This window comes from Eschrichtius robustus, chromosome 5 (assembly GCF_028021215.1).
Source record: "Eschrichtius robustus isolate mEscRob2 chromosome 5, mEscRob2.pri, whole genome shotgun sequence".
Taxonomy (NCBI): domain Eukaryota; kingdom Metazoa; phylum Chordata; class Mammalia; order Artiodactyla; family Eschrichtiidae; genus Eschrichtius; species Eschrichtius robustus.
The window spans coordinates 6797982-6825739 of record NC_090828.1 but is presented as its reverse complement, the minus strand read 5'-3'; the positions used below and the strand labels follow the sequence as shown (position 1 = coordinate 6825739).

The window sequence follows — 27758 nt, the reverse complement described above, 5'->3', positions numbered from 1 at the left end:
CCCAAGTTTTCTTCTTTCTGAAGGGGCTCTAAGCAGATCTCAGTTCTCTGTCCCAATTTATATTCCCTGATAACAAATGAAACAAAATAATATTGAATGACATATCACATAATTTTTTCAAAGTTTTTTTTTTTTTTTTTTATACCAATTTCAAGTATTCTTAAGTGAAATATTATACCATATAAGAACACTCAAAATTTAAGAGACTACCATGAACAATTATACACCAAAAAATTGGACAATGTAGAAGAAATGGATAAATTCCTAGAAACACACAACCTACCTAGATTGAATCATAAAGAAACAGAAAATCTGAACAGACCAGTTATGAGTAAGAAGATTGAACTGGGGGCTTCCCTGGTGGCACAGTGGTTAAGAATCCACCTGCCAATGCAGGGGACAGGGGTTCAAGCCCTGGTCCGGGAAGATTCCACATGCTGCGGAGCAACTAAGCCCGTGAGCCACAACTACTGAGCCTGTGCTCTAGAGCCTGCAAGCCACAACTACTGAGCCCACGTGCTGCAAATGCTGAAGCCCGCGCACCTAGAGCCTGTGCTCTGCAACGAGAAGCCACCGCAATGAGAAGCCCGCACACCGCAACGAAGAGTAGCTCCCACTCGCCGCAGCTAGAGAAGGCCTGCGCGCAGCAACAAAGACCCAATGCAGCCAAAAATAAATAAATAAATAAATAAAATTTATTAAGGAAAAAAAAAAAGATTGAATCAGTAATCAAAAACCTCCTAACAAAAAAAAGCTGAGGACCAGATGGCTTTACTGATGTATTCTACCAAAAGAAGAATTAATACCAGTCCTCCCCAAACTCTTCCAAAAAAAAAAAAAGAGAACAGGAGGGAACACTTCCAAACTCATTTTATGAGGCCAGCATTACCTTGATATCAAAACCAGACAAGGACATTATAAGAAAAGAAAATTAAAGGCCAATATCCTTGATGAACATAAATGCAAAAATCCTCAAAGAAATATTAGCAAACCAAATTCAACAGTACATTAAAAGGATCATACACCATGATCAAGTGGGATTTCTGCAAGGGATGCAAAGATGGTTGAACATTCGCAAATCAATTGGTGTGATACAACCATGTTAACAGAACGAAGGAAGAAAATCGTATCATCTCAACAGATGCAGAAAAAGCATTTGACATTCTTTCACGTTAAAAATTCTCAACAAACTGGATACAGAGGGAATGTACCTCAGTGCAATAAAGGCCATATATGAAAAGCCCATGGCTAGTATCATACTCAATGGTGAAAAGCTGAAAGCTTTTCCTCTGAGATCGGGAATAAGACAAGGATGTCCACTCTTGCCACTCATATGCAACACATTTGTGGAAGTGCTAGCCAGAGCAATTAGACAAGAAAATAAAAGGCATCCAGATTGGAAAGGACGAAGTGAAGTTGTCTCCATCTGCAGATTACATGATGACATTTAGAGAAAACTCTAAAGACTCCACCAAAAATCTGTTAAAACTAATAAATGAATTCAGTAAAGTTGTGGGATACAAAATCAATATATAAAAATCAGCTGCATTTTATATACCAACAGTAAATTATCAGAAAGAGAAATTAAGAAAACAATCCCATTTCCAACAGCATCAAAAAGAATAAAATACTTCGGACTAAATTTAACCAAGGAGGTAAAAGATCTGTATACTGAAAACTATAAGACACTGATGAAAGAAATTGAAGATTCAAATAAATGGAAAGATACTCCATCGTCATGGGTTGGGAGAACATTGTTAAAATGTCCATACTACCCAAAACAATCTACAAATTCAGTGCAATCCTTATCAAAATTTCAAAAGCATTTTTCAATTAGAAATAGAAAAAACAGTTCTAAAATTGGTATAGACCCACAGAAGACCTTGAATAGCCAAAGCAATCTTTTCTTAAGAAAGAACAAAGCTGATGGCATCATGCTCCCTCATTTCAAACTATACTATAAAGCTATAGTAATCAAAACAGTATAGTACCGGCATAAACACAGACACATACATCAATGGAACACAAAAGAGGGACTTCCCTGGTGGTCCAGTGGTTAGGACTCCTCACTTTCACTGCAGGGGGCATGGGTTTGATCCCTGGTCAGGGAACTAACATCCCGCAAGCCACACAGCATGGCCAAAGAGAAAAAAAAAGAACAAAATAGCCCAGAAATAAACACATGCATATATCGTCAATTAATTTATGACACAGGAGCCAAGAACACACAATGGGGAAAAGAGTCTCTTCAATAAATGGTGCTGGGGGGAACTGGACAGTCTCATGCAAAAGAACGAAACTAGACCCCTATCCTACACCTTATGCAAAAATCAACTTAAAACACATTAAAAGATTTGAACGTTAAGACCTGAAATTGTAAAACTCCTAGAAGAAGACAGAGGAGTAAGCTCCTTGACATCAGCCTTGGCAATGATTTTCTGGATTTGACATCAAAAGCAAAAGCAATAAAAGCAAAAAGAAACAAGTGGGACTACATCAAAATAAAAAGGTTCTGCACAGCAAAAGAAACCATCAACAAAATTAAAAGGCAGCCTATGAAGCAGCAGAAAGTATCTGCAAATCTAAGGGGTTAATATTTAAAGTATATAGAGAACTCATACAGGTCAATAGCAAAAAGCAAACAATCTGATTTAAAAATGGCAGAGGACGTGAACAGACTTTTTTTTTTTTTAAAGAAGACATACTTATGGCCAACAGGTACATGAAAAGGTACTCAACATCATTAATCATCAGGGAAATGCAAATCAAAACCACAATGAGGTATCATCTCACACCTGTTAGAATGCTTATCATCAAAAAGACAAGAGATAGCAAGTGTTTTTGAGGATGTGGAGGAAAGAGAACCCTTGTTCAGTGCTGGTGGGAATGTAAATTGGTTCAGCCACTATGAAAAAACAGTATGGAGGTTCTTCAAAAAATTAAAAATAGAACTACCATATGATCCAGCAATCCCACTTCTGGGTACCTCACCAAAGGAAATGAAAACAGGATCTCAAAGAGATTATCTGCACCCCCATGTTCATTGCAGCATTATGCACAGTAGGCAAGATACGGAAAAACCTAGTGTCTGTTGACCAATGAAGGGATGAAGATGTGGTGTATGTATGTACGTGTACACACACTCATACACACACAAAGGAGTATCATTCAGTCGTAAGAAAGAAGGGCATCCTGTTGTTTGAGACAACATGGATGGCCCCTGAGGGCATTATGCTAAGTGAGGTAAGACAACTGCTGTATGGTATCACTTATACGTGGAATCTAAAAAAGCTGAACTAATAGAAACAGGGGCTAGAATGGTGGTTTCCAGGGACCGGGACTGGCTGGAAAAGGGGAGATGCTGGTCACAGGGTGCACACTCCCAGTCATCAGCTATAATCAACATGCTGTACATGACATCCCCAGAGTGCATTCATCTTATGACACTGAATTATATATACTTGCAAGTTGCTAGTAAGAAAGTAGATCTTAAATGTTCTCACAAAAAGGAAATGGCGATTATATGATGTGATGGAGGTTGTTCGCTAATGCTATGGTGGTAATCATTCTGCAATATATGTCTGTCAAATCAATAGGTTGTACACCTTAAATTTATACAGTGTTATATGTCAATTATATCTCAATAAAGCTGGGGGGAAAAAACAATCAAAATTTTGTCCACAGTCTCTGGACCACAGTAAAAACAGATGAAACTACATTTATACTTAATATGAGAAACTGAAGTTGTCTCAGAGTTTAATTTATGATAAAAAGTATCATCCACATGACAAATGTGGAATGACCTAGAACGGGCTGTTGAGGAGTGTTCACTGAGAACCCTACCTGAGCTGCTGATAATGGGCTCGTAAGAGCCTGCCGGGGCGCTTACTTTCCACCGTCCAGGCTCTAAGGAAGGCGGGCGATGGGATGGAAAACTCTGAGAAGGAGGGCAAGGTCATGGCCTAGAAAAGAAACAGACATCTGAAAAAGCACTCTTAAAAATAGACTGCTTTAGGGAAAAAAAATGAAGCGCTACACAATGACATTTAAGGGAAAGAGTCTCTTAAGTAATGATAATATCTACCAAAAACTCCACAGGAATATCGTTTAAATGAAATTAACCCTGAGTAATTTTTGTATTCCTCTCTACTGAAATCAGCCTGAAAGATAAGTGACTTTTCTGTTTCTAAATCTGAGCCAAAAGCTCCTTTTCAGTGATTATGTTTTAGAAAATGAAACTTTAAAATTAATTTCTATATGACTATGACTCAAGAGTGGCGGCCTCTCTAATAAAAGCAAGGACTCGTCTTCAACTTCCATCTGTGCTAATATAATTCAACAAAGGTTGCTCTGCCATGGAAATAACTTCTGATTTTGAAATACCTCAGAATCTCTGGATCCAAATGCTAGGCCCAAACCGCTGTACTAATTCTGCAGGGGTGGATAACTATTTATATACTTAGGCTGTAGTATATAAAATGGCCAATATTCATCCGTTTTAAATCTAGAAACAGCAATTTTGTATCTTTTAATCTAATATAAGAAAAAAAGTCTCTTTCTACTTGTTCTTATTAGAATATGACCATTTGTTTTTTTTGAGGAAGGTATTTCAGATATTGAAGACACACAGAAGAAGTCAATCAATGACTGATATTCACCTTACATGCACCTACACTTTTTCCTTTAAGAGCAAGAAGGGATGTTCATTTTAATCCAACGAGAATAAGATGCTTCTTAAGCATTTTGTGTTGTATTCAGCCCAGCCTTTCCATTTGGACAGAACACCCTGCCTGTGAGTATTAATGTCTAGGAAAACAATACAGTATCTAGTTTAACATCCTAACATAAAGCTGATATTCTGACCTCCTGGGCAATTGACGACACAGCTTTTACTAACAACATTTAACACGTGAATCACAATGACACAAAAACAATGTAAATAAAGGAGTAAAGTGAATGCTTTACAAATGTTCCAACAAATGTTTCCCTAAAAAATCAAAATGAACATAAGCTGCAAGTCACTGAGGAGATTTCAAATGAAAGCACAGCATGCCTGTCAGAGAGGGGATAAATGAAAGCCACAGGCAACTGGTAGAAACAAACCCAGGGAGCTGTCTGAGCAATATGTGTGTGTGGCCTGTTGGGTACTCACCACTGAACATGGCACATAACACATGCCCTATCAGAACAGACTGTAATTGAGGGAAAAGGAAATAGAAGAATATATTAATATCTCACTGGAAGCAGCCAGATCACCACTAAGGTGCGCTGCAGGAGGAAGGCTGACCTGCGACTTCAGCTCCCCCAAGGTAGCATCTTCTGAGATTTCAACGTCTCCCAAGTAGCGGAGGGAAACTTCTGCATGCGCGTCACTGGGAGCATCTACAAAGGACAGAGCAAGATGTTTGACAGGAGCTTTAGACGTACTTAGTTCTTATTTCTGAAATACAGGCCACGTTTTGATACTGCAAACGGGTTTAGTACAATTCCATCCAGGCAACTCAGAATCTGAATTCCTCGAGTCAGCCCCTCAGGCCTTCACGGGGGGGAAGCAGCGCCCAATAGGTGGGCAGCCAGGAAGCATGCTGTGGGCACAGCACCAGCTCTTCTCACTAGCATGGCTTTGGGGGATTTGACACTTGTGCTGTCTACCTGGAATGCGCTTTCCCACACCCTCTCCCTCCTCAAAGAGGACTCTGCTGGTTGGGTACTCCGCCCTGCTCTCATCTTTGATTTAACCTGCTTCTCTCTTGTAACACTTGTCGCAACTTGTTACTCTTTTGTCTGTTTTCTTATGTGTGTGTATACATGTGTTTTTTACATATATATATATATATATATATATATATATATATATATATATATATATATATATATATATTTTTTTTTTTTTTTTTTTTTACCTAATCTATCTCCCCTACAGAACATGATTTTCAAGAGAGAACAGGTCATCTATCTTGTTTGTCTCTCCAGTGCCAGGAATGGTGGGTGCCACACAATAAATGTCCAATAAATGTTTATTGACTGAAAGAATTCTTGACAATAGGAAGGCCTTTCTACATTTGCTTTAAAAAGGGGAAAACAAAATGCTCTCTCATATAAAACTCTGGATATAAAAGTTGAGAACTAAATTTGAAATCAGTAATTTGACTCATTTTTGCTTTAGTTGAATGTCTTTGCTTACTGCTGGGCACACTGCTAATACATAATAGGAAATTAATTATAAGTAAATTAAGTTAAAAAGCTCTCTTCAGGAGCGGTTCTTCTTGTGTCTTAAGGATGCTGTAAGCTGGTACTACCTGAAAGACACTTTTAGGAAATTCTCAGAAATAAAAACATTTGCCATATGTTGTGATACAGAAGGACTACCAAAAAAATGAACTGTTTTCTTTACTTTCACGGAGAAACACACTGCTTTTTAAGTTGTAATTATTATTCTATCACAAAATCATTTTTAGAATTGTTTAACATGTCTAATATAACTCAAACAAAAAATAACTTAATGCCAATTTCATAGCTAATTCAACATGAAGTATTTTATTGCTCTTGTATAATCCTAACTTCAGAAAGTAAGGAGATCATTTATGTTAGTTTCAGTACTGAATTTTAAAAGATAAAAAGAAATATAAGTATATAATACTTCAAGGCATTAAAAAAGCTAAATAATTAAGCATGATAAAAGGAAAAAAATATAAAAACTTGGTCCTACTCAAAATATATTCTCTTTATCTACAGTTACAAAGGAGATTAACTTGTATCTTCTTATAATGAAGTGGAAACCCACTTTTTACAATGGCAATTCGAACTCCCTGCCTTTGCTCATCATGACGTGTGTGCTGAATTCTGCCTGTGGAGAAGAAACTTAGACAGAGTGAAATAATATGTTTATACCCTGTCTGTGAGTCTTCTCAGAAGTCAGTAAGTTGGAACGCCCTTGAAGGAGCTCCTGGGTGGCGGCAGCAGAAAGAACAGGAGCTGCGTGGGGTCCGGACTCCAGCCCTGCCTCTCCGCCCCTTGGGGCTGCACTGCAGTGAAGTCACTGGAAGTGACTGAAGCTTCAATGTCTTAGTCTGTTACAGTAACTGGGGCCGCTATTCCTATTGCCATGAGGCGCTTAAGAGGTGATATTATATAACAATTCCTTGAAAAAATGTAATATATTGCTATAATAATAACGATAATAAAAATAACAGATGGCAAATGAAAGGTAAAGCCAAAAAAAAAGATGGTATTTTATAGAGGTTACAAACGACTGTATAAAAATAGTATGGTATTATTATTATACTATGAATTATGGAATAGATTTTGATTTTCAACCTTATATTTAAAACATACATATTTCAGTTGCCTCTCAGCAGAAGCAATCGTTTTACTTTTCTTTATGACACACTGGCTGCTGTAGTTCCGCTGCGCTCTCACCTTGGATGGAATCAGCTCTCCAGACGCCGCCCTGAGAAAAGGTACAGTCTGTCTGGTCCTGATGACTCTTCCAGCAATGCAAGGGACCCCGTGGCTGGTACCACCAGATGGGCACCTTCAGGAAACCCTGAGGAATGGAGATTTCCAACTGCTGTGATGCACACAGATTAAGTCAACTTCTACTTCCACAGAAAGAAACTTTTTTTTTTTTTTGGCCATGCCAAGCATCTTGTGGGATCTTAGTTCCCTGACCAGGGATAGAACCTGTGCCCTCGGCAGTGAAAGCAAGAAGTCCTAACCACTGGACCACCAGGGAATTCCCAGAAAGAAACATCTTGATACAGAAAATGTTCCTGAATTTATTTTTCCTTAAGATGTATGTATTAACTGTCATGTATTATACTTGTTTACTGTTTTTACAATCAAAGTTTAAAATCATAAAAATCAGTCTTTAGGATGACTGGGGCCAATGTTCTATATCTTCTTTTTTTAAATTTCGTTGCACTGGGTCTTAGTTGTGGCTCGCTGGCTCCTTAGTTGCGGCTCCAGGGCTCCTTAGTTGTGGCATGCAAACTCTTAGTTGCAGCATGCATGTGGGATCTAGTTCCCTGACCAGGGATCAAACCCGGACCCCCTGCACTGGGAGCGCGGAGTCTTATCCAATGTGCCACCAGGGAAGTCCCTGTTCTATATCTTAGTAGCTACAGTAAGTGAAAAGTATAAACAAACTAACAAGACATTTGACAGAACAAACTATATAAATGTTTTCAGGCATTGTAAGAGCACCATAGCACAATGCACCAGTTACATGCAGTTTTTATTTATAAAAGTTTCTAAAGGAACTTTATAGAGATCCAACAACCTATTGATCTAAGGTGCATTCCTGTATACCAACTACATGAAATAAACTCATCTCCTTAAACACATTCTGTAATTTCAGTTTTACTAATTTAACTGGTTCTTCCCCACCCCTTTTTTGAGTGGGTAAAGAACTTGAATAGATTTACTAAATGAAAGGTCAGTTGCTATTACAGTGCTCAATTTCCAACAACAGAAGATGAGAATGTGAAAAAAAAACATGTATTTTAAATATGTATTTCAAGAAATGCATATTAAAATGAGAATATTTTTCTGTTTATCAAATTGGTGAAGATTAATAAATACTCAACTTCCATGCAGTAAATAAATAAATGTAAATCAGAGCAAAAAACTCCATTTTTTTTCACCTGTCAAAAACCAGAAAGTCTAATAATATTCTACGTTGGTGAAACTGTGAGTAAAGCTGAACTCCTGTCAGTTGGTTCCAGGAGTGTAAGCTGCTGCAAAGTTTCTGGACGGTAAGTGGGTGCTGCCAAAATTTACAGTGCCCCAGCCCTCTGACCCAGCCATTCCACGGTCAGGAGTTCCCGTCTGATACACTAGCGCGTGCACGCAGAGATAGTCACTGTACGTCGTTTATGGTAGCAAAAACCATGGAACACTCTCAGGGTCCCTCTTTAGAAGTATGGTTATATTACGGTAGGCCATAACTTTTGACAAAGCAATTTCAATTCTAGGAATATCCTGTAGATACATATGGGCAAAATGGCAAATAAACGATATTTTTGGCAGTGTTATTTGTATCAACAAAAGACTGGATACAAACTAAATATTCTTTGAAAAGAGATTGGTTAAAAAATAAATCATGGTACCTCTATATACATCAAATAAAATGAGATAACTTTATGGGTACTGATATGGCATATATATGGGGGTAATGAAAAAAGCTAGGTGCAGAATAGGGTGTCAAGCTTATAATCATTTGTGTAAATAAAAATATGTATATACATATGAATGTGTACATATATGTTATGTATATACACATACATACATGTGTGTGTGCATTAAAAAGCACGTGCCTCTGGAAGGATACAGAGGAAGCTGGCTGCCTGTGGAGGGAGGACCCCAAGTGGCTGGGGGACAGGGGGGATGGGGGATACTTTTCCTGGCCCAGCTTTTTATACACTTTGAATTTTGTATCATGAATATTATCAATTCAAAAATTAACTTTAAAGAGCACGGTATAAAATACAACAGAATTCTATGAAGTCATGATAAAAAATAAGGTAGGTCTGTATGTGCTGATGTGAGATCCTCAAGATATATTAAATGAATAAAAACAAACAAAAAACAAAAGGTATAAAACAGTGCATAGAATATGACCCCCTTTATGTAAACTTTGAAAAGGATACGCACATATTTACATTCAGCATACAAACAGGCATAATTTTTTTCTTGGAAGGATACACAAGGAAAAATAAGTTTATTGTGGCTCTTTCTGGAGAGAAAGATATGGGAGAAACTTCTGTTTATCATTTTATAGCCTTCTACACTGTCAGAGTTTTCTAATCATAAGCAAATGATTATCTGAATGCTGGAATTCTGGGTCATTTTCATCTTTACATGTGTCCACATTAAAAACAAAAACAAAAACAAAAACAAACTAATAAGTAATGGCTTTTCCAAGTGGTAATACACAGTGTCTATGGAAAAGCAGTGGTGTGAGCCCTCTCACAGACCTACATTAGGACTGTAAACTTGGTACGACTCTTTGGGAAAACAATTTGGCTTGTTAATTCCATCTTTAGAATTGTCTTAAGAAGGATTTATATTTATTACTATTTATAAGAACAAAAAATTTAAAATAAGCTAAAATCTGAATAACAGGGATATAGGTGAATAAAACTGGTAAGTCATATATTGGATATAATGATTGTTTCTGGATTTTATGGTCAGGTTAAAAAATAAAATATAAAAAGTAGGAAATAAAACTGTACATACAATTTGATTTTATAGGAAGAAAATATATAAAGATGTAAAATATGGTAGCTGTCTGATTGGTAGGATTTTGGGTAAGTACTCTATTCTCTTTATGATTGTATTTCCCCATTTTCACACAATGAGAACATATCATCCTTGCAATCATAAAATAGTAACTGTTATTTACAAAATGTCTGTTCAGGAGCAAAATCTTACCAGAGGAGGAAGTTTTCCTTCAATTAAAAGCAAAGTGTCTCCGGAACAGAGCATAAGCTCTTTCAGTGCTGCATCCTGGGAAAACAGAAAGTGAAAGTCTTTTTTGTCACTTATGACTTCTGAAAGGAACAAAGAGACCATTGTATCTTTTTTTAAAAACCCTATGCCTCTATTACCCTTTCAAGAAATAAGTAAATGAATAACAAAGCAGATATTGAAGAGATGGAAATAAGCTAAAACCATAAAAAAGTATATCATTATGTATTAAAACTGTATAATTATGAACTGTAAAAGATTAAAGAAGGGAGATGGATGAGATAAGAAATGACAGATTAATTTACAGAAGATAAAATTTTAGTTAAGCCTAAAAGATGGGCTGGATTTGGGAAAGCCAGAGGAAACAAGAAGGAATTTCTCAAGGAAAGAAGAACACGGCGAAGTCAAGGTTAAGTCAAGAGTCAGCATGACTTGTTCTGGGGAAGAGCTAAGAGACTAGATTAATTAGAATGGGAGGTATCTGCTGGAGAGTAACGGGAAAGAAAACTGGGTTGGAAAGGTGGTCACAGGTCAAAGGGATGTGGAACAGAAAAAAAGGAGTTTTCAGTTGCTTTAAAAAGGCCACTCAAGATTTCTGCGAAGGGAGTTTTTAAAGATCAATCTAAGCTGCCACACCTGTGACATACTGAAGTGGGAAACACATGGGCTCAGGGAAGCCAGTTATAGTAGCTTAGGTAAGAGGCAAAAAAACACAAAAAACCAAAAAAACAGGGCTTGAACCAGGAGGCCAGCAGTGGGAATGGTCAAGAAGGAGTGGAAAAACTGATTGAAGGCTGAGACCAAATATGACGGATGTAAGGTAAGTAGCGTAAGCCACACTTCAGGCTGAAAAAGATCAGGATGGGAAAGTCAAGCAGCAAATCTGGGAAGCGGAGCCAGTTCTGAGGGTAATGAGTTTGCTTTTAGATGAATTGTTTGATACTGATTTGGGAATTAATAAGAGGAGAAAATAAGGAAACCATTTGACTAGATATACTCTTTTGACATCCAAACTGTATGTCCTGAAGATTCTTTGAGGTTCACTTTTTACTCTAGGCAGTCAAATTCCTGGCCAGGACTCAAGAGGCGCCTCTCTGTATTATCCCTGACTGTTACACAGCAAGGACTGTTCCCCAGAAGGCCCTGCTTTAGATCAACCTCTGTTGATGTTCAATGCCAGCGTCTCACTGAACAGAAAGCAGGCGGATAAAGATGGGGGGAAAGGGGAGTGAGCACAATTGTCTAAGCTTTCTCACAGAGCTTTATTCTGGGTCTACTTCTAAGGCCATGGATTTGGACTGTAAGGTCTGATGCTGCTTGGAGCAACAATAAGATGATTAACCAACATGAAAAGATGCTCACATCACTAATTATCAGAGAAATGCAAATCAAAACTGCAGTGAGGTATCACCTCACACAAGTCAGAATGGCCATCATCAAAAAGTCTATAAGTGGGGCTTCCCTGGTGGCGCAGTGGCAGAGAATCTGCCTGCCAATGCAGGGGACACGGGTTCGAGCCCTGGTCTGGGAAGATCCCACATGCCGCGGAGCGACTAAGCCCGTGAGCCACAGCTACTGAGCCTGCGCGTCTGGAGCCTGTGCTCTGCAACAAGAGAGGCCGCGATAGTGAGAGGCCCGTGCACAGCGATGAAGAGTGGCCCCTGCTCGCCGCAACTAGAGAAAGCCCTCGCACAGAAACGAAGACCCAACACAGCCAAAAATAAATAAATAAATAAAAATAAGAAAAAAAAAAAAAAGTCTATAAGTAATAAATACTAGAGGGACTTCCCAGGTGGCACAGTGGTTAAGAATCTGCCTGCCAATGCAGGGGACACAGGTTCAATCCCTGGTCCGGGAAGATCCCACATGCCGCGGAGCAACTAAGCCCGTGCACCACAACTACTGAGCCTGCACTCTAGAGCCCGCGAGCCACAACTACTGAGCCCGCGTGCGACAACTACTGAAGCCCACGCGCCTCAAGCCTGTGCTCCACAACAAGAGAAGCCACTGCAATGAGAAGCCTGCACACCGCAATGAAGAGCAGCCCCCGCTCACCGCAAATAGAGAAAGCCCGCGCATCAATGAAGACCCAATGCAGCCAAAAATAAATAAATAAATATATTTTAAAAAATAAAAAATAATAAATGCTGGAGAGGGTGTGGAGAAAAGGGAACCCTCTTGCGCTGTTGGTGGGAATGTAGATTGGTACAGCCACTATGGAGAACACTATGGAGGTTCCTTAAAAAACTAAAAATAGAGCTACCATATGATCCAGTGGTCCCACTCCTGGGCATATATCCAGAGAAAACACTAATTTGAAAACATACATGCACCGCAATGTTCACAGTGGCATGATTTACAACAGCCAAGACATGGAAACAACCTAAATGCCCACTGACAGATGAATAGATAAAGAAGATGTGGTACATACATACAGTGGAATATTACTCAGCCATTAAAAAAAAGAAATAATGCCATTTGCAGTAACACAGATGGACCTAGAGATTGTCATACTAAGTGAAGTAAGTCAAAGAAAGACAAATATCATATGATATGATATCACTTACATGTGGAATCTAAAAAAATGATACAAATGAACTTATTTACAAAACAGAAATAGACTCACAGACATAGAAAACAAACTTATGGTTACCAAAGGGGAAAGGGGGGGAGGGATAAATTAGGAGTTTGGGATTAACATATACACACTACTATATATAAAATAGAGATAACCAATAAGGACCTACTGTACAGCACAGGAAACTATACTCAAAATCTTATAATAATCTATAATGGAAAAGAATCTAAAATAGAATATATATACTTAACTGAATCTCCGTGCTGTACACCTGAAACTAACACAACATCGTAAATCAACTACACTTCAATAAAAATTTTTTAAAAGAAGAAGAAGAAGAAAAAAGAAGATTAACCAGATTCCAACCATCCTGGGATAACACTGCTCCTAAGTCTACCCTAAGAGTCTGGGCTGGATTTAGAGATGCAGTTTGAATCAGAGGCTAAGTGATTGGTTGGTAAGATGAATTCTGCCATCATTAACTCACAGAGAAACTCTCAGATTAAAATATTCAGGTTTCAAACTTCAGAGTGTATCTTCAAATTCTTTCACTGGTTCAAATGTCTTTTGTTCTCTGTAGTTCTCTGCCTGTTAATGAAGAACTACTACTAGAGACATATTCTCTTATCAAAAGAGGACTCAATACAGATGTTAGATATGTCCCCACTTAGCTGAAACTTTCCCTCTGACTCTATGAAAAAACTTCAACAAGGAAAAAGTAGACCCACACCTGGATTTGTATATCCTAAAAAAAAAGTAAAGCTTTCTCTAGAATTTATTCACATGAGTAGGGTGGTATCCTTATGAAAATACAAAATAAACACAATCACTTTACAAACGAAATGTACAGAAATAATCTTACCTCGTCACATAAGGCCTCCCCAGCTTCATAGCACCAATCCATTTTTCGTAAATGCCATGCGTCTCCTATGAAGGAATCAAAATCAGATGAAAAAGAATTCAGAACAATATGTTTTAAGAGTTTGTCAGGAATGACCCTTCTGGATAAATGAGTATCAAATGGGATATGATCTAATAAGTATTAATTTTTAAAGTAAATTATCTCTTCCAGGGCCTGAAAAAAATTAAGTCGTTGCCCCAACTTGGTTAATTTTCTCTCTATTCCACCAAGAACTGTATACTTGCAAATAAAAATAAGACTTGGTACTAGTACGCAACATCTACCTACACCTTTATTATTTACAAGTACACACGCATCCACATCACACGTTAAGCATAGACGGATGTACGTACATAAGCACAGAATCCCTCCTAAAATCACGAAGTTGAGTTCTATTTCACTGTCTTAGATGAAAATACACGCTAGCATTGCTCAGCAACTGACAAAACGTACAGCAAACCTGTCCTATCCAATCAGCAGCAATCTAACGAAAGCGTGTCCTTGTGGCACAGTGCTTCAATGTAGTTGGTACAAATGAACACTTATGAAGGTTAATCCGTTTTTCAGCATGCTTGCTACACACGACATGGGGAGAGACTTTTTTTCGGGGAGAGGGAACTGAGCAAAAGTTGAAAATCCTGATGGTTAAAAAACGAGCAATGTTTTTTAACAGTCAACTCCACCACCCACCGAAAGAAGCTACAGATGAGGGAAGAAACATAGACCTCACATTTATCCCGCACAGGCCACAGGTTTTGAATCCCAATACCGTTCTTTGTAGACCCTCTTTTGTCATCGGTTGTAGTTTTAAATGCAGTAAGATTTATATCGATACGTAACTTAATCTAAGTTTGTTTTAAAAAAACCCCAGTAAGTTAAGAGTTAACACCATTACTTCTTAGCACAGCATGGTAGAAAGAAATCAGAGTTCTGAAATCAGAGCCACTTAGCTACTTGCTCTGTAACACTGGGTAAGTCGTTTAACCATTTTCAGCATCTGTAAAGTGGGAACGGGGGATGATCCCTGCATGGGGGGACTACTGTCGAGATGACCTGAGGCACCGCACAGAAACTCCTAGAAGTTGAGCAAGTGAATGTCCCTGCAAGATAACGGAGCCCCACGCTTCCACTCTGGTGGAGAGAACGGCAAGCACTCGCTCTAATGAAAGCAGTGTGATGTCTCCTCAAGCTCGCTCCCGTGGTTCCATCTGGGTAGCCACTTCAGGATACCCTGGGTTTATTTTTTCATTCATATTACATTCCCTAATCTATACACAGAAATACTGGCATGAAACACAATGCATTGAAATTCTGAATCCGTGAGGTTAAAAAAAGAAATTCAGCAAAAGATCTAGGGAATTCCAGAGGGTCTAAATCTTAACTGTATCTCTTTTGTACCTTTGTTGTTTCCTATCTAGGCTCTCTTTCCTTAGAAGCAGGCTAACCTACAACTAGTTTTCTTTTAGCCTGCAAACAAGAACCAGGAGAATTATGTACGTATAGAAATGTAAAGCGTAACTGACAACCCCGGAGGAAAACAAGTTTGAAAAGTTTTCATTAGGCTTATAGAAAATTTATTACGAGTAAAGGATGTGGATAAACTTGTGTATCATCACGTTCTGTAACTTACCTGATAGGCCAGATTTCTCCAGCACTACCTTTAAACACTGTAAGAAAAAAAAACTATGCTCATTAGTTGTTCTATATCTGAGTTACAGTATTGCGAGAAACACCCTGGGCCTATCTGAGTCCGATTATACTTAGTAATTCTCAAATAGATAAAGATACACACGGTGCAGTGATTAAGCAAGCGCTTCTTAAGGGCTAGGTGGCGCCAGTTCAGCAGGGAAAATCAGTTTCCGGTGTTCGCAACCCGGCCTATCTAAAAGTTCATCCACTTCCAGGACTGTGGTACGATTCGTTTCTTATGAGGACTAACAGTGTATTTTTGACCAGATGTGATTAATTAGGCTGATGTCACAGAACTCTGACTCCTATAGAAGGAGATTAGCTTTTATTTATCATCTAAGAAACAACCGGTCATACATCCACTCATGAGGGAAGAACTATGCATACTGTGAGCTCATGGCACAATTCAATAAACGAGACACGATTAACAGACGTTTAAACAAAACAAAAATAGTCATAAAAAACTCCCAACTTCTTGAGGGGATAAACATTCTTAAATAAATTTAGGGCAAAGGAGTATGTAAAATTTCATTTATACTATAATAGAGCAGAAGGGAGTAGTACAAAGGATGATCACTGCTGCCCTGCTTGGATTAGGAGAAAAATGGTAAACAATCCAGACATCCCTGGATTAACAGGGGAACATTTAAATAAACTATGAGAGGTCTTAAAACAATTAAAAGGATAAAAGAGATTTATATTTACTGGTCTTAAAAGATCTTTAAAATATTTTAAGTGAAACAAAGTTCTGGGATCCCATTTATGATTTTTAAAAAAACCATGCAAGTCAAGCTCTTATTTCTACACGTACATACATACCCACACATTGGTACACACACAGCAAAGGTACAGAAGGATACACTCTACTGATGTGGATAAGATTATACTGTCCAATGACAACAGTGACTTCTGGGGAAGGGACAAGAATAGGGTGGTGACCAAGGGGGATTTTTAGTCCCCCCGAAGTTTAAAAAATAAGACTAAATCCACAATTACTTGTCTGATTAAAAATAAAAGAGACTCTAGAATTAAAGATTGTTTAGAAAATGACGACAATGACAACACAGTATGATAAAACAGGGAACAGGACCAAAGCCATATTCAAAGCAAAGTGCAGTCTCAAAGGCCTCCATTATTTAAGAAAAACAAGCAATTGAGCATTCAACCTGTGTTCCAGACAGAGGAAACTGCCAGTGTAAAGGCCTGTTTGAGGAACAGCATAGTGACCAACGTGACTGGAGTAGAGCGAGAGAGAGTAATAGTTAGACATCTTTTTTTTTTTTTTTTTTAAAGATACCAAAGGGCCAGATCACACAGGGCCTCACAAGGTCACTCAGGGGCTCCCCCCCTCACCCCGAGTGAGATGGGAAAGCAGAGCAGGGTTGTGTGCAGAGGACTGACTGATCTTACACTTTAAAGCATTATTCCACTTCTTTGTAAGAACACACCCTGGGAGGTGTCAGGCTGGAAGGAAGGAGATCGGTTAGGAAGCTGCTGGAATAATCCAGATGAGAGGTGAAGTGATGACAGCAGTGGAGGGAATAAGATGTGATCAGATCCCAGATAAATCTTGATGGCAGAACCAAAACGATTTCCTGAAACACCGGTTATGAAGTAAGAAAGAAAAGAATCAAAGATGATTTCAAGGTTTTTGGCCTAAGCAAGCAGAAAATGGAGCCACCATAATAGAAAAGGGAAATGTGAGTGAAGTATGTTTGAGAGAGATCAGGAGCTCTGCTGTGGGTGTGCTATAATTTGGGATGACAATCAGACAACCAAAGAGTAGCTGGACATATGAATATGGCGTCTACGACTTGAGCACGAGGTGCTCACAAGGCAGAGAGAAGAGGAAGCACAGACTGAGAACGGGTAGGCCTGAGAGGTGGGAGGAAAACCTAAAGAGCTGCGGTCTTCTCAAAGCAAGTGACAAAAGTCATCAAGTATGTCACTGCTGCTGAAAGAGCAAGTAAGATGAAGACCGAGACCTGCTCACCGGACACAGCAACACGGAGGCCACTGACAGCCTTGAGAGAGCAGCTTCAGCTGGGGGCAGGGGTGTGGGTGGGCAGAGGGAATGAATCTGCCTGCAGTGGGTTCAGGACAGAACAGAAGAAAGACATACACGTCGCACCTTTGAAAAGTTTTGTGGTTTCCATTCTTTGAAACAAAAAAACACTAAAGTTACCCAAGGCCACATCCCAGGCACAAAATGACTAACCATCTTTTCTTCTAAGTAACTGCTGCCTTTCCAATGATATCTCTAGTCCCTCTTCACACTTCCAACTTACAAACATAAATAAGATACTGAATTGCCCCCCAATTCTTGATAGCATCCAATCCAAAATTAGCCCTTATCCCTCCTTAGAATCATCTAGCACAAGTCCAAACCTTATCAGGGACACTCTAATGTCTGATTGCTATGATATGTATCGCTTGCTGGCAGTAAGTCAATAATAAACCTTTTTTTAAAGCTAAAAAAACCCCCAAACAAAAAACGTATTAAAGTTAAAAGGCAAATGAAAACCTGGGAAAATATTTACAGCTTGTAACAAAGGGTAAAAAAATATTTTATTTAAAAAATGTTTGGGGACTTCCCTGGTGGCGCAGTGGTTAAGAATCCACCTGCCCATGCAGGGGACACAGGTTCGAGCCCTGGGCTGGGAAGATCCCACATGTCGCGGAGCAACCAAGCCCGTGCGCCACAGCTACTGAGCCTGTGCTCTAGAGCCCTCGAGCCACAACTATTGAGCCCGTGCACAACTACTGACGCCCACGTGCCTAGAGCCCATGTTCCATAATAAGAGAAGCCACTGCAATGAGAAGCCTGCACACCATAACGAAGAGTAGCCCCCGCTCGCCACAACTAGAGAAAGCCCGTGTGCGGCAACAAAGACCCAACGCAGCCAAAAATAAATAGAAATAAATTTATTAAAAAATAATAAAAAATTTTTAAAAAACGTTTTTTCATGCAAAATTTCAAACACATGCAGAGGACAGTAAAATGAACCCTCCAGTATCCATTGCCAGTCTCAACTCCTGCTGTGGTCAGTCTTGTTTGTCAATACCCCACCCACTCCCCCTGACTTGCTCCTCACATTCTTTTGAAGCAAATTTCAGGTATCATTTCATTTATTGATATTCAGTACTCAGCTCTAAAAGATGAAGATTCTTTTAAAAAACGTAACTCTTAAATAATTATAATATGTAAAAAAATTAAGAATTCTAAATAACAAATATTCCGTCAGTGTTCAAATTTCTTTACTTTCTCTTAAACAGTTACTACAGTTCTTTTGGTTTGAATCAAGGGCCACATAAATTCCATACATTGCACCCACCTGCTATTTCTCCTAAGTCTCCTTTAACCTACAGGCTGTCTCACACTGCAGTTGATTTCCTGAAGAGGAGGAGTTTCCCACTTCGGGACAGTGCTTACTGCAGGCCTGTGGTGCACTTAACAGGTCCCTCTGTCCCCTGCACTTCTTATAAACTGGTACTCAGACCTAGAGGCTTGATCGGACTCAGGTCCAGATTTTTTTTCTTTTGGCAAGAAGAGCACGGGTATTGTTTTGAACTTCTAAATGTCTGGGTGTTGCTCTTTTGGAGCTGTTAGCAGTTTATCAGAATCCTTGTTTAGATCCATTAATTCATTAGGAGTTGAAAAACAGTGATAGTCTAAAATTCCTTCTTCATTTTGTTAGCTGGGATATGTCTATTAAAAAAATCTTCTCATTATCTATTTGGTTGATGTGAGGTATAGTTTGCAAAGAAAAAGATAAATGCTTGATTCTTTCATTTATGGTTCCCTAGCATCCACTATAGGTAAGCAATGAATAGCATATTTTTTAGGATCACTGTGAACTCATGGATTTTATGTATGTGTGAATCAATTTTCATTATTATTCCCACTGAGGTTCAAACTCTTATCTTCAGGTTGGCTCCTGACTCTCTTTGCTGATCCCAGAGGTCTTTGCTAGCTATACTGTTTTCTGTCCTGATAAGATGTTCCAGGCTCATCATACACTTTCCTGACCTAGATACAGAACCAGCCATTACTCCGAGAAGCCCTAGTTCCTCTAGGAAATGGTATTCAGTGACCACAGTCTGAATGCTGGGGTGCTTGCTACTACCAGGTTGATGACTGTTTCTATAAGCCATTTCAGGGGACAGAGCTAGAAAAATAATTTTTTAAAGAAAAAATATATCAGGTCCATTCTGACTCTTCTAATTCAAATTCAGGAGCACAAGGACTTCCCTGGTGGTCCAGTGGGTAAGACTCTGTGCTCCCAATGCAGGGGGCCCGGGTCTGATCCCTGGCCAGGGAACTAAGATACCACATGCCACGGGGCAACAAAGCCTGCATGCTCTAGACCCTGCATGCTGCAACGAAGTGCCTGCGTGCTGCAACTACGACCCAACGTAACCAAATGAATAAATAAATAAATAGAATCCACCACAGGACAGACAGAAGAAGCAAGAAAAACTACAATCCTGCAGCCTGTGGACCAAAAACCACATTCACAGAAAGATAGACAAGATGAAAAGGCAGAGGGCTATGTACCAGATGAAGGAACAAGATAAAACCCCAGAAAAGCAACTAAATGAAGTGGAGATAGGCAACCTTCCAGAAAAGAATTCAGAATAATGATAGTGAAGATGATCCAGGACCTCGGAAAAAGAATGGAGGCAAAGATCAAGAACATGCAAGAAATGTTTAACAAAGACCTAGAAGAATTAAAGAACAAACAAACAGAGATGAACAATACAATAACTGAAATGAAAAATACACTAGAAGGAATCAGTATCAGAATAACTGAGGCAGAAGAACGGATAAGTGACCTGGAAGACAGAATGGTGGAATTCACTGCTGCGGAACAGAATAAAGAAAAAAGAATGAAAAGAAATGAAGACAGCCTAAGAGACTTCTGGGACAACATTATATGCAACAACGCTCACATTATAGGGGTCCAAGAAGGAGAAGAGAGAGAGAAAGGACCAGAGAAAATGTTTGAAGAGATTATAGTTGAAAATTTCCCTAACATGGGAAAGGAAAGAGCCACCCAAGTCCAGGAAGCGCAGAGAGTCCCATACAGGATAAACCCAAGGAGAAACATGCTGACACACATAGTAATCAAAGTGGCAAAAATTAAAGACAAAGAAAAATTATTGAAAGCAGCAAGGGAAAAATGACAAATAACATACAAGGGAACTCCCATAAGGTGAACAGCTGATTTCTCAGCAGAAACTCTACAAGCCAGAAGGGAGTGGCATGACATATTTAAAGTGATGAAAGGGAAGAACCTACAACCAAGATTACTCTACCCAGCAAGGATCTCAGATTCGATGGAGAAATCAAAAGCTTTACAGACAAGCAAAAGCTAAGAGAATTCAGCACCACCAAACCAGCTCTACAACAAATGCTAAAGGAACTTCTCTAAGTGGGAAACACAAGAGGAGAAAAGGACCTACAAAACCAAACCCCAAACAATTATGAAAATGGTAACAGGAACATACATATCGATAATTACCTTAAACGTAAATGGATTAAATGCTCCAACCAAAAGACACAGGCTTGCTGAACGGATACAAAAACAAGACCCATCTATATGCTGTCTACAAGAGACCCACTTCAGACCTAGGGACACATACAGACTAAAAGTGAGGGGATGGAAAAAGATATTCCATGCAAATGGAAATCAAAAGAAAGCTGGAGTAGTAATACTCATATCAGATAAACTAGACTTTAAAATAAAGAATGTTACAAGAGACATATCAGATAAAATAGACTTTAAAATAAAGAATGTTACAAGAGACAAGGAAGGACACTACATAATGATCAAGGGATCAATCCAAGAAGAAGATATAACAATTGTAAATATATATGCACCCAACATAGAAGCACCTCAATACATAAGGCAACTGCTAACAGCTATAAAAGAGGAAATCGACAGTAACACGATAATAGTGGGGGACGTTAACACCTCACTTACATCAATGGACAGATCATCCAAACAGAAAATTAAAAAGGAAACACAAGCTTTAAATGTCACAATAGACCAGATAGATTTAATTGATATTTATAGGACATTCCATTCAAAAACAGCAGATTACACTTTCTTCTCAAGTGCACAAGGAACATTCTCCAGGATAGATAACATCTTGGGTCACAAATCAAGCCTCAGTAAATTTAAGAAAATTGAAATCATATCAAGCATCTTTTCTGACCACAACACTATGAGATTAGTAATGAATTACAGGGAAAAAAACGTAAAAAACACAAACACATGGAGGCTAAACAATACATTACTAAATAACCAAGAGATCACTGAAGAAATCAAAGAGGAAATCAAAAAATACCTAGAGACAAATGACAATGAAAACACGACGATCCAAAACCTATGGGATGCAGCAAAAGCAGTTCTAAGAGGGAAGTTTATAGCAATGCAAGCCTACCTCAAGAAACAAGAAAAATCTCAAATAAACAATCTAACCTTACAACTAAAGGAACTAGAGAAAGAAGAACAAACAAAACCCAGAGTTAGCAAAAGGAACGAAATCATAAAGATCAGAGCAGAAATAAATGAAATAGAAACAAAGAAAACAGTAGCAAAGATCAATAAAACTAAAAGCTGGTTCTCTGAGAAGATAAACAAAATTGATAAACCATTAGCCAAACTCATCAAGAAAAGGAGGGAGAGGACTCAAATCAATAAAATAGAAATGAAAAAGGAGAAGTTACAACAGACACTGCAGAAATACAAAGCATCCTAAGAGACTACTACAAGCAACTCTATGGCAATAAAATGGACAACCTGGAAGAAATGGACAAATTCTTAGAAAGGTATAACCTTCCAAGACTGAACCAGGAAGAAATAGAAAACATGAACAGACCAATCACAAGTAATGAAATTGAAACTGTGATTAAAAATCTTCCAACAAACGAAAGTCCAGGACCAGATGACTTCACAGCTGAATTCTATCAAATATTTAGAGAAGAGCTAACACCCATCCTTCTCAAACTCTTCCAAAAAACTGCAGAGGAAAGAACACTCCCAAACTCATTCCAAGAGGCCACCATCACCCTGATACCAAAACCAGACAAAGATACTACAAAAAAAGAAAATTACAGACCAATATCACTGATGAATAGAGATGCAAAAATCCTCAACAAAATACTAGCAAACAGAATCCAACAACACATTAAAAGGATTATACACCATGATCAAATGGGATTTATCCAGGGGACACAAGGATTCTTCAATATATGCAAATCAATCAACGGGATACACCATATTAACAAACTGAAGGAGAAAAACCATATGATCATCTCAATAGATGCAGAAAAAGCTTCTGACAAAATTCAACACAACTTATGATAAAAACTCTCCAGAAAGTGGGCATAGAGGGAACCTACCTCAACATAATGAAGGCCATATATGACAAACCCACAGCAAACCTCATTCTCAATGGTGAAAAACTGAAAGCATTTCCTCTAAGATCAGGAACAAGACAAGGACGTCCACTCTCACCACTATTATTCAACATAGTTTTGGAAGTCCTAGCCACTGCAATCAGAGAAGAAAAAGAAATAAAAGGAATACAAATTGGAAAAGAACTAAAACTGTCACTGTTTGCAGATGACATGATACTATACATAGAGAATCCTAAAGATGCCACCAGAAAACTACTAGAGCTAATCAATGAATTTGGTAAAGGTGCAGGATACAAAATTAATGCACAGAAATCTCTTGCATTCCTATACACTAGTGATGAAAAATCTGAAAGAGCAATTAAAGAAACACTCCCATTTTCCACTGCAACAAAAAGAATAAAATACCTAGGAATAAACCTACCGAGGGAGACAAGAGACCAGTATGCAGAAAACTATAAGACACTGATGAAAGAAATTAAAGATGATACAAACAAATGGAGAGATATACCATGTTCTTGGATTGGAAGAATCAATACTGTGAAAATGACTACATTACCCAAAGCAATCTACAGATCCAATGCAATCCCTATCAAATTACCAATGGCATTTTTTACAGAACTACAACAAAAAATCTTAAAATATGTATGGAGAAAAAAAGACCCCGAAGAGCCAAAGCAGTCTTGAGGGAAAAAAACGGAGCTGGAGGAATCAGACTCCCTAACTTCAGACTATACTACAAAGCTACAGTAATCAAGACACTGGCACAAAAACAGAAATAAAGATCAATGGAACAGGACAGAAAGCCCAGAGATAAACCCACGCACCTATGGTCAACTAATCTATGACAAAGGACGCAAGGATATACAATGGAGAAAAGACAGTCTCTTCAATAAGCGGTGCTGGGAAAACTGGACAGCTACATGTAAAAGAATGAAATTAGAACACTCCCTAACACCATACACAAAAATAAACTCAAAATGGATTAGAGACCTAAATGTAAGACCGGACACTATAAAACTCTTAGAGGAAAACATAGGAAGAACACTCTTTGACATGAATCACAGCAAGATCTTTTTTGATCCACTTCCTAGAGTAATGGAAATAAAAACAAAAATAAACAAATGGGACCTAATGAAACTTAAAAGCTTTTGCAAAGCAAAGGAAACTACAAACAAGGCAAACAGACAACCTTCAGAATGGGAGAAAATATTTGCAAATGAATCAACAGACAAAGGATTAATCTCCAAAATATATAAACAGCTCATGCAGCTCAATATTAAAAAACATACAACCCAATCCAAAAATGGGCAGAAGACCTAAGTAGACATTTCTCCAAAGAAGACATATAGATGGCCAAGAAGCACATGAAAAGCTGCTCAACATCACTAATTATTAGAGAAATGCAAATCAAAACTACAATGAGGTATCACCTCACACCAGTGAGAATGGGCATCCCACTACTGGGCATATACCCAGAGAAAACCATAATTCAAAAAGACACATGCACCCCAATGATCATTGCAGTACTATTTACAATAGTCAGGTCATGGAAGCAACCTAAATGCCCATCGACAGACGAATGGATAAAGATGTGGTACATATATACAATGGAATATTACTCAGCCATAAAAAGGAAGGAAATTGGGTGATTTGTAGAGACGTGAATGAATCTAGAGACTGTCATACATAGTGAAATAAGTCAGAAAAACAAATACTGTATATTAATGCATACATGTGGAACCTAGAAAAATGGTACAGATGAACCGGTTTGCAGGGCAGAAATAGAGACACAGATGTAGAGAACAAACGTATGGACACCAAGGGGGGAAAGCAGTGGGGGGGGGGGGTGGTTGTGGTGGTGTGATGAATTGGGAGATAGGGACTGACATGTATACATTAATGTGTATAAAATGGATAACTAGTAAGAACCTGCTGTATAAAAAAAATAAAATTAAATTAAAAATTAAAAAAAATTTTAAATTCTAAATAAACAAATAAATAAATATTAAAAAAAGAAGTCTGCACACCACAACTAAAGATCCCGCATGCCGCAACGAAGATTCCCACACGGCGCAACGAAGACACGGCGCAGCCAAAATAAATAAATAAGGAAACAAACAAGCAAACAAATAAATAAATATTTAAAAGAAAACAAAAAACAAATTCAGGAGTACAGGCTTTCTTTAACCACATTGATATTATCTGTCTCTCCATTTTCCAAGACTGAAAAGTCCCTGTTCTCAGTGACATTAACATAATTGTCTGCTTTATCACACACACACATTCACACCTGTTGTGTGTGAGATTATGTGTGTACACATAAGGTAGAAACAGCAGAAGGAAATATGCCAAAATGTTAACATTAGTGGGATAAGGGATAATGAGGGGTTTTAATTTTTTTCTTTTAACCCGTTTTTATATATCCCAAATTTCTACAATAAACATGTATTATTGGTAGTCAGACTAGAAAAAATAATCTTTTTTTTTTTTAAGAGATATAGGATTCTTTTTCTTTTTTTAAAAAAAAATTATTTATTTATTTATTTTTTTTTGGCTGTGTTGGGTCTTTGTTTCTGTGCGAGGGCTTTCTCTAGTTGCGGCAAGTGGGGGCCACTCCTCATTGCGGTGCGCGGGCCTCTCATTATCACGGCCTCTCTTGTTGCGGAGCACAGGCTCCAGACGCGCAGGCTCAGTAATTGTGGCTCACGGGGCTAGTTGCTCCGCGGCATGTGGGATCTTCCCAGACCAGGGCTCGAACCCATGTCCCCTGCATTGGCAGGCAGATTCCCAACCACTGCGCCACCGGGGAAGCCCAATAATCTTATTTTTAAAACCATAGCTGGCTCACCACCTTTCAAGCAATCCAAACTATTCTTTTAGTGAATACACAGAATTCTTTAAAGGATATTATGTAAACCCTACCCTTAGGATCTCAAAATCCTAACACAGGTTACCACTGCTCCCCATGCCAAACACCCACAGACCCCGGCCACCCAAAGTAAAATTCCTTACATCTCTCACAGATATTGTTTCTTCTACTATGATATCCATCTCTGTCCCAGGCTGAACATCGCTTCCCACAGCGAAAAACAGGAACAGCTAAGATGAAGATAGAGGTATAAATGCAATTTAATTTGAATTTCAAAATTCTATAAATATATTATTTATTTCCAAAACCGAAAAGCCAATGGTCATAAAACTTTAATAGAAATCTCAAATTATGTAAAAACTAGTCTATGTTGGGTATTTTAAAGTTACAATTTAAACAATAATCTTGACTACCTAGAAATGTAAGATTCTTTATCACCAATGTTTTTACTCCTAAGAAACATCTCTCACAGACATTATTTATTCTAGTATGATCTCCATCTCTCTCTCAGTCATTCCTCAAAGAGATTTGCAATTACTATACACTATGACCATTAACTGTGTTTTTTCTGAGTCATTAGTTTGTGACCTTACTTTCTGTCCAGAGGTCCCATATACTTTAACTCCCTGGAACCCACAGGAAAAATGTAAATCTGATCTCGTCAATTCAGTTCTTTACAGCCCTATTTTTCCTTTCTAACTCAACCACACTTGTCATGTTTTTTCTCCTAACTCAGCCACACTTGTCATGTTTTTTCTCCTATGATCTTGTCATGCACTACTATTTGTTAGAGTTTGGGGAAGAACAAATTAAAGGGAGGTAGTTGGGAAAATAATGAAGTGGATTAATTCCATATCAGGGATCTAGGAGCCATGGGGATCCTGATATGAGTTTAGCTTACCGTGATACAGTCTTAACAATAAGGACATCACTACGGCTTTTGGACTATAATGAAAGTTTATTAAGTAGGTAGGGTTCTAGGCAAAGGTCATCCTGATAGTATTTTATAAATAAAATGAATACCGATAAAGAAAAATCTGCTGTGAGTCTATTATATTATTGCAAGGAGTAATTAAGTTCAAAATCAGTATACTTTATTTCATTAAATCTAAAATGCTGCCAGTTGTTACTCATTATTTTATGTACCACTAAGAAAGGAAGCATAGCATCAGCTACAGTGCAGGATGCCACTGACTGTAAGACGCATCTTAATCTCACAGATGTTAAAATGTAGGAGAAAAAGGGTACATTTTAGAATTTATGAATTATGGTGGTTGAAACTGGTGGCCACTCAACTTTAAAGATCTCCCTTAAACACAAAATTTTCACAGGAAAACCACCTTATGAATATACTTTGACATCGTATTTTTGACTTAAACACAGAGAACTATATGGATGTATTCCTAAATAAAAGGTATCATTTAAGGAAAAGAAAAATTTTAAGAAAAACAGTATTACTGCAGTAGTTAAGGAATGAATCATACAATTAAGAACTTCTGATCATGGTAAGGTTGGTTTGGGTCTGTCAGGTGATCTCCTTTTACCTGAGAGGAAGTTGGTGCTTTTCCAGGACACAGTCCCAATGAACTCCCCATCTTCACTTCTGCTTCCTTCAGAGTATAATTGTCTGGCACTAAAAAGAATTTTGATAACATGGTAAATGTTATTAATTCCTACCTTTGGGCAAACTAATACACTGAAATCAGCCTTTCTTTGTAAATCAAGAATGTTAAGAAAGAAAAAAACTGAGTTATACTCCAGGCAAAAGGATTATATACAGTTATGTTTGATCTTAGATTTTCTCACTCTAGAACGTATACTC

The 27758-nt window shown here is 38.2% G+C and overlaps 1 protein-coding gene across 2 annotated transcripts in view; it reads right to left on the bottom strand.

The window, feature by feature from the left end:
• USP40 (ubiquitin specific peptidase 40) overlaps window positions 1-27758 on the bottom strand; it is a 92907-nt gene that overhangs the window by 9937 nt on the left and 55212 nt on the right. For both annotated transcript variants that reach the window (XM_068544196.1, XM_068544194.1), the window contains exons 20-28: window positions 27481-27569; window positions 26080-26166; window positions 15580-15616; window positions 13911-13975; window positions 10435-10509; window positions 7420-7546; window positions 5288-5382; window positions 3844-3962; window positions 1-66 (exon numbers count right to left, since the gene is read on the bottom strand). In XM_068544196.1, coding sequence (XP_068400297.1) covers window positions 1-66; window positions 3844-3962; window positions 5288-5382; window positions 7420-7546; window positions 10435-10509; window positions 13911-13975; window positions 15580-15616; window positions 26080-26166; window positions 27481-27569 — 760 coding nt within the window. The remainder of the gene's footprint in view (window positions 67-3843; window positions 3963-5287; window positions 5383-7419; window positions 7547-10434; window positions 10510-13910; window positions 13976-15579; window positions 15617-26079; window positions 26167-27480; window positions 27570-27758) is intronic.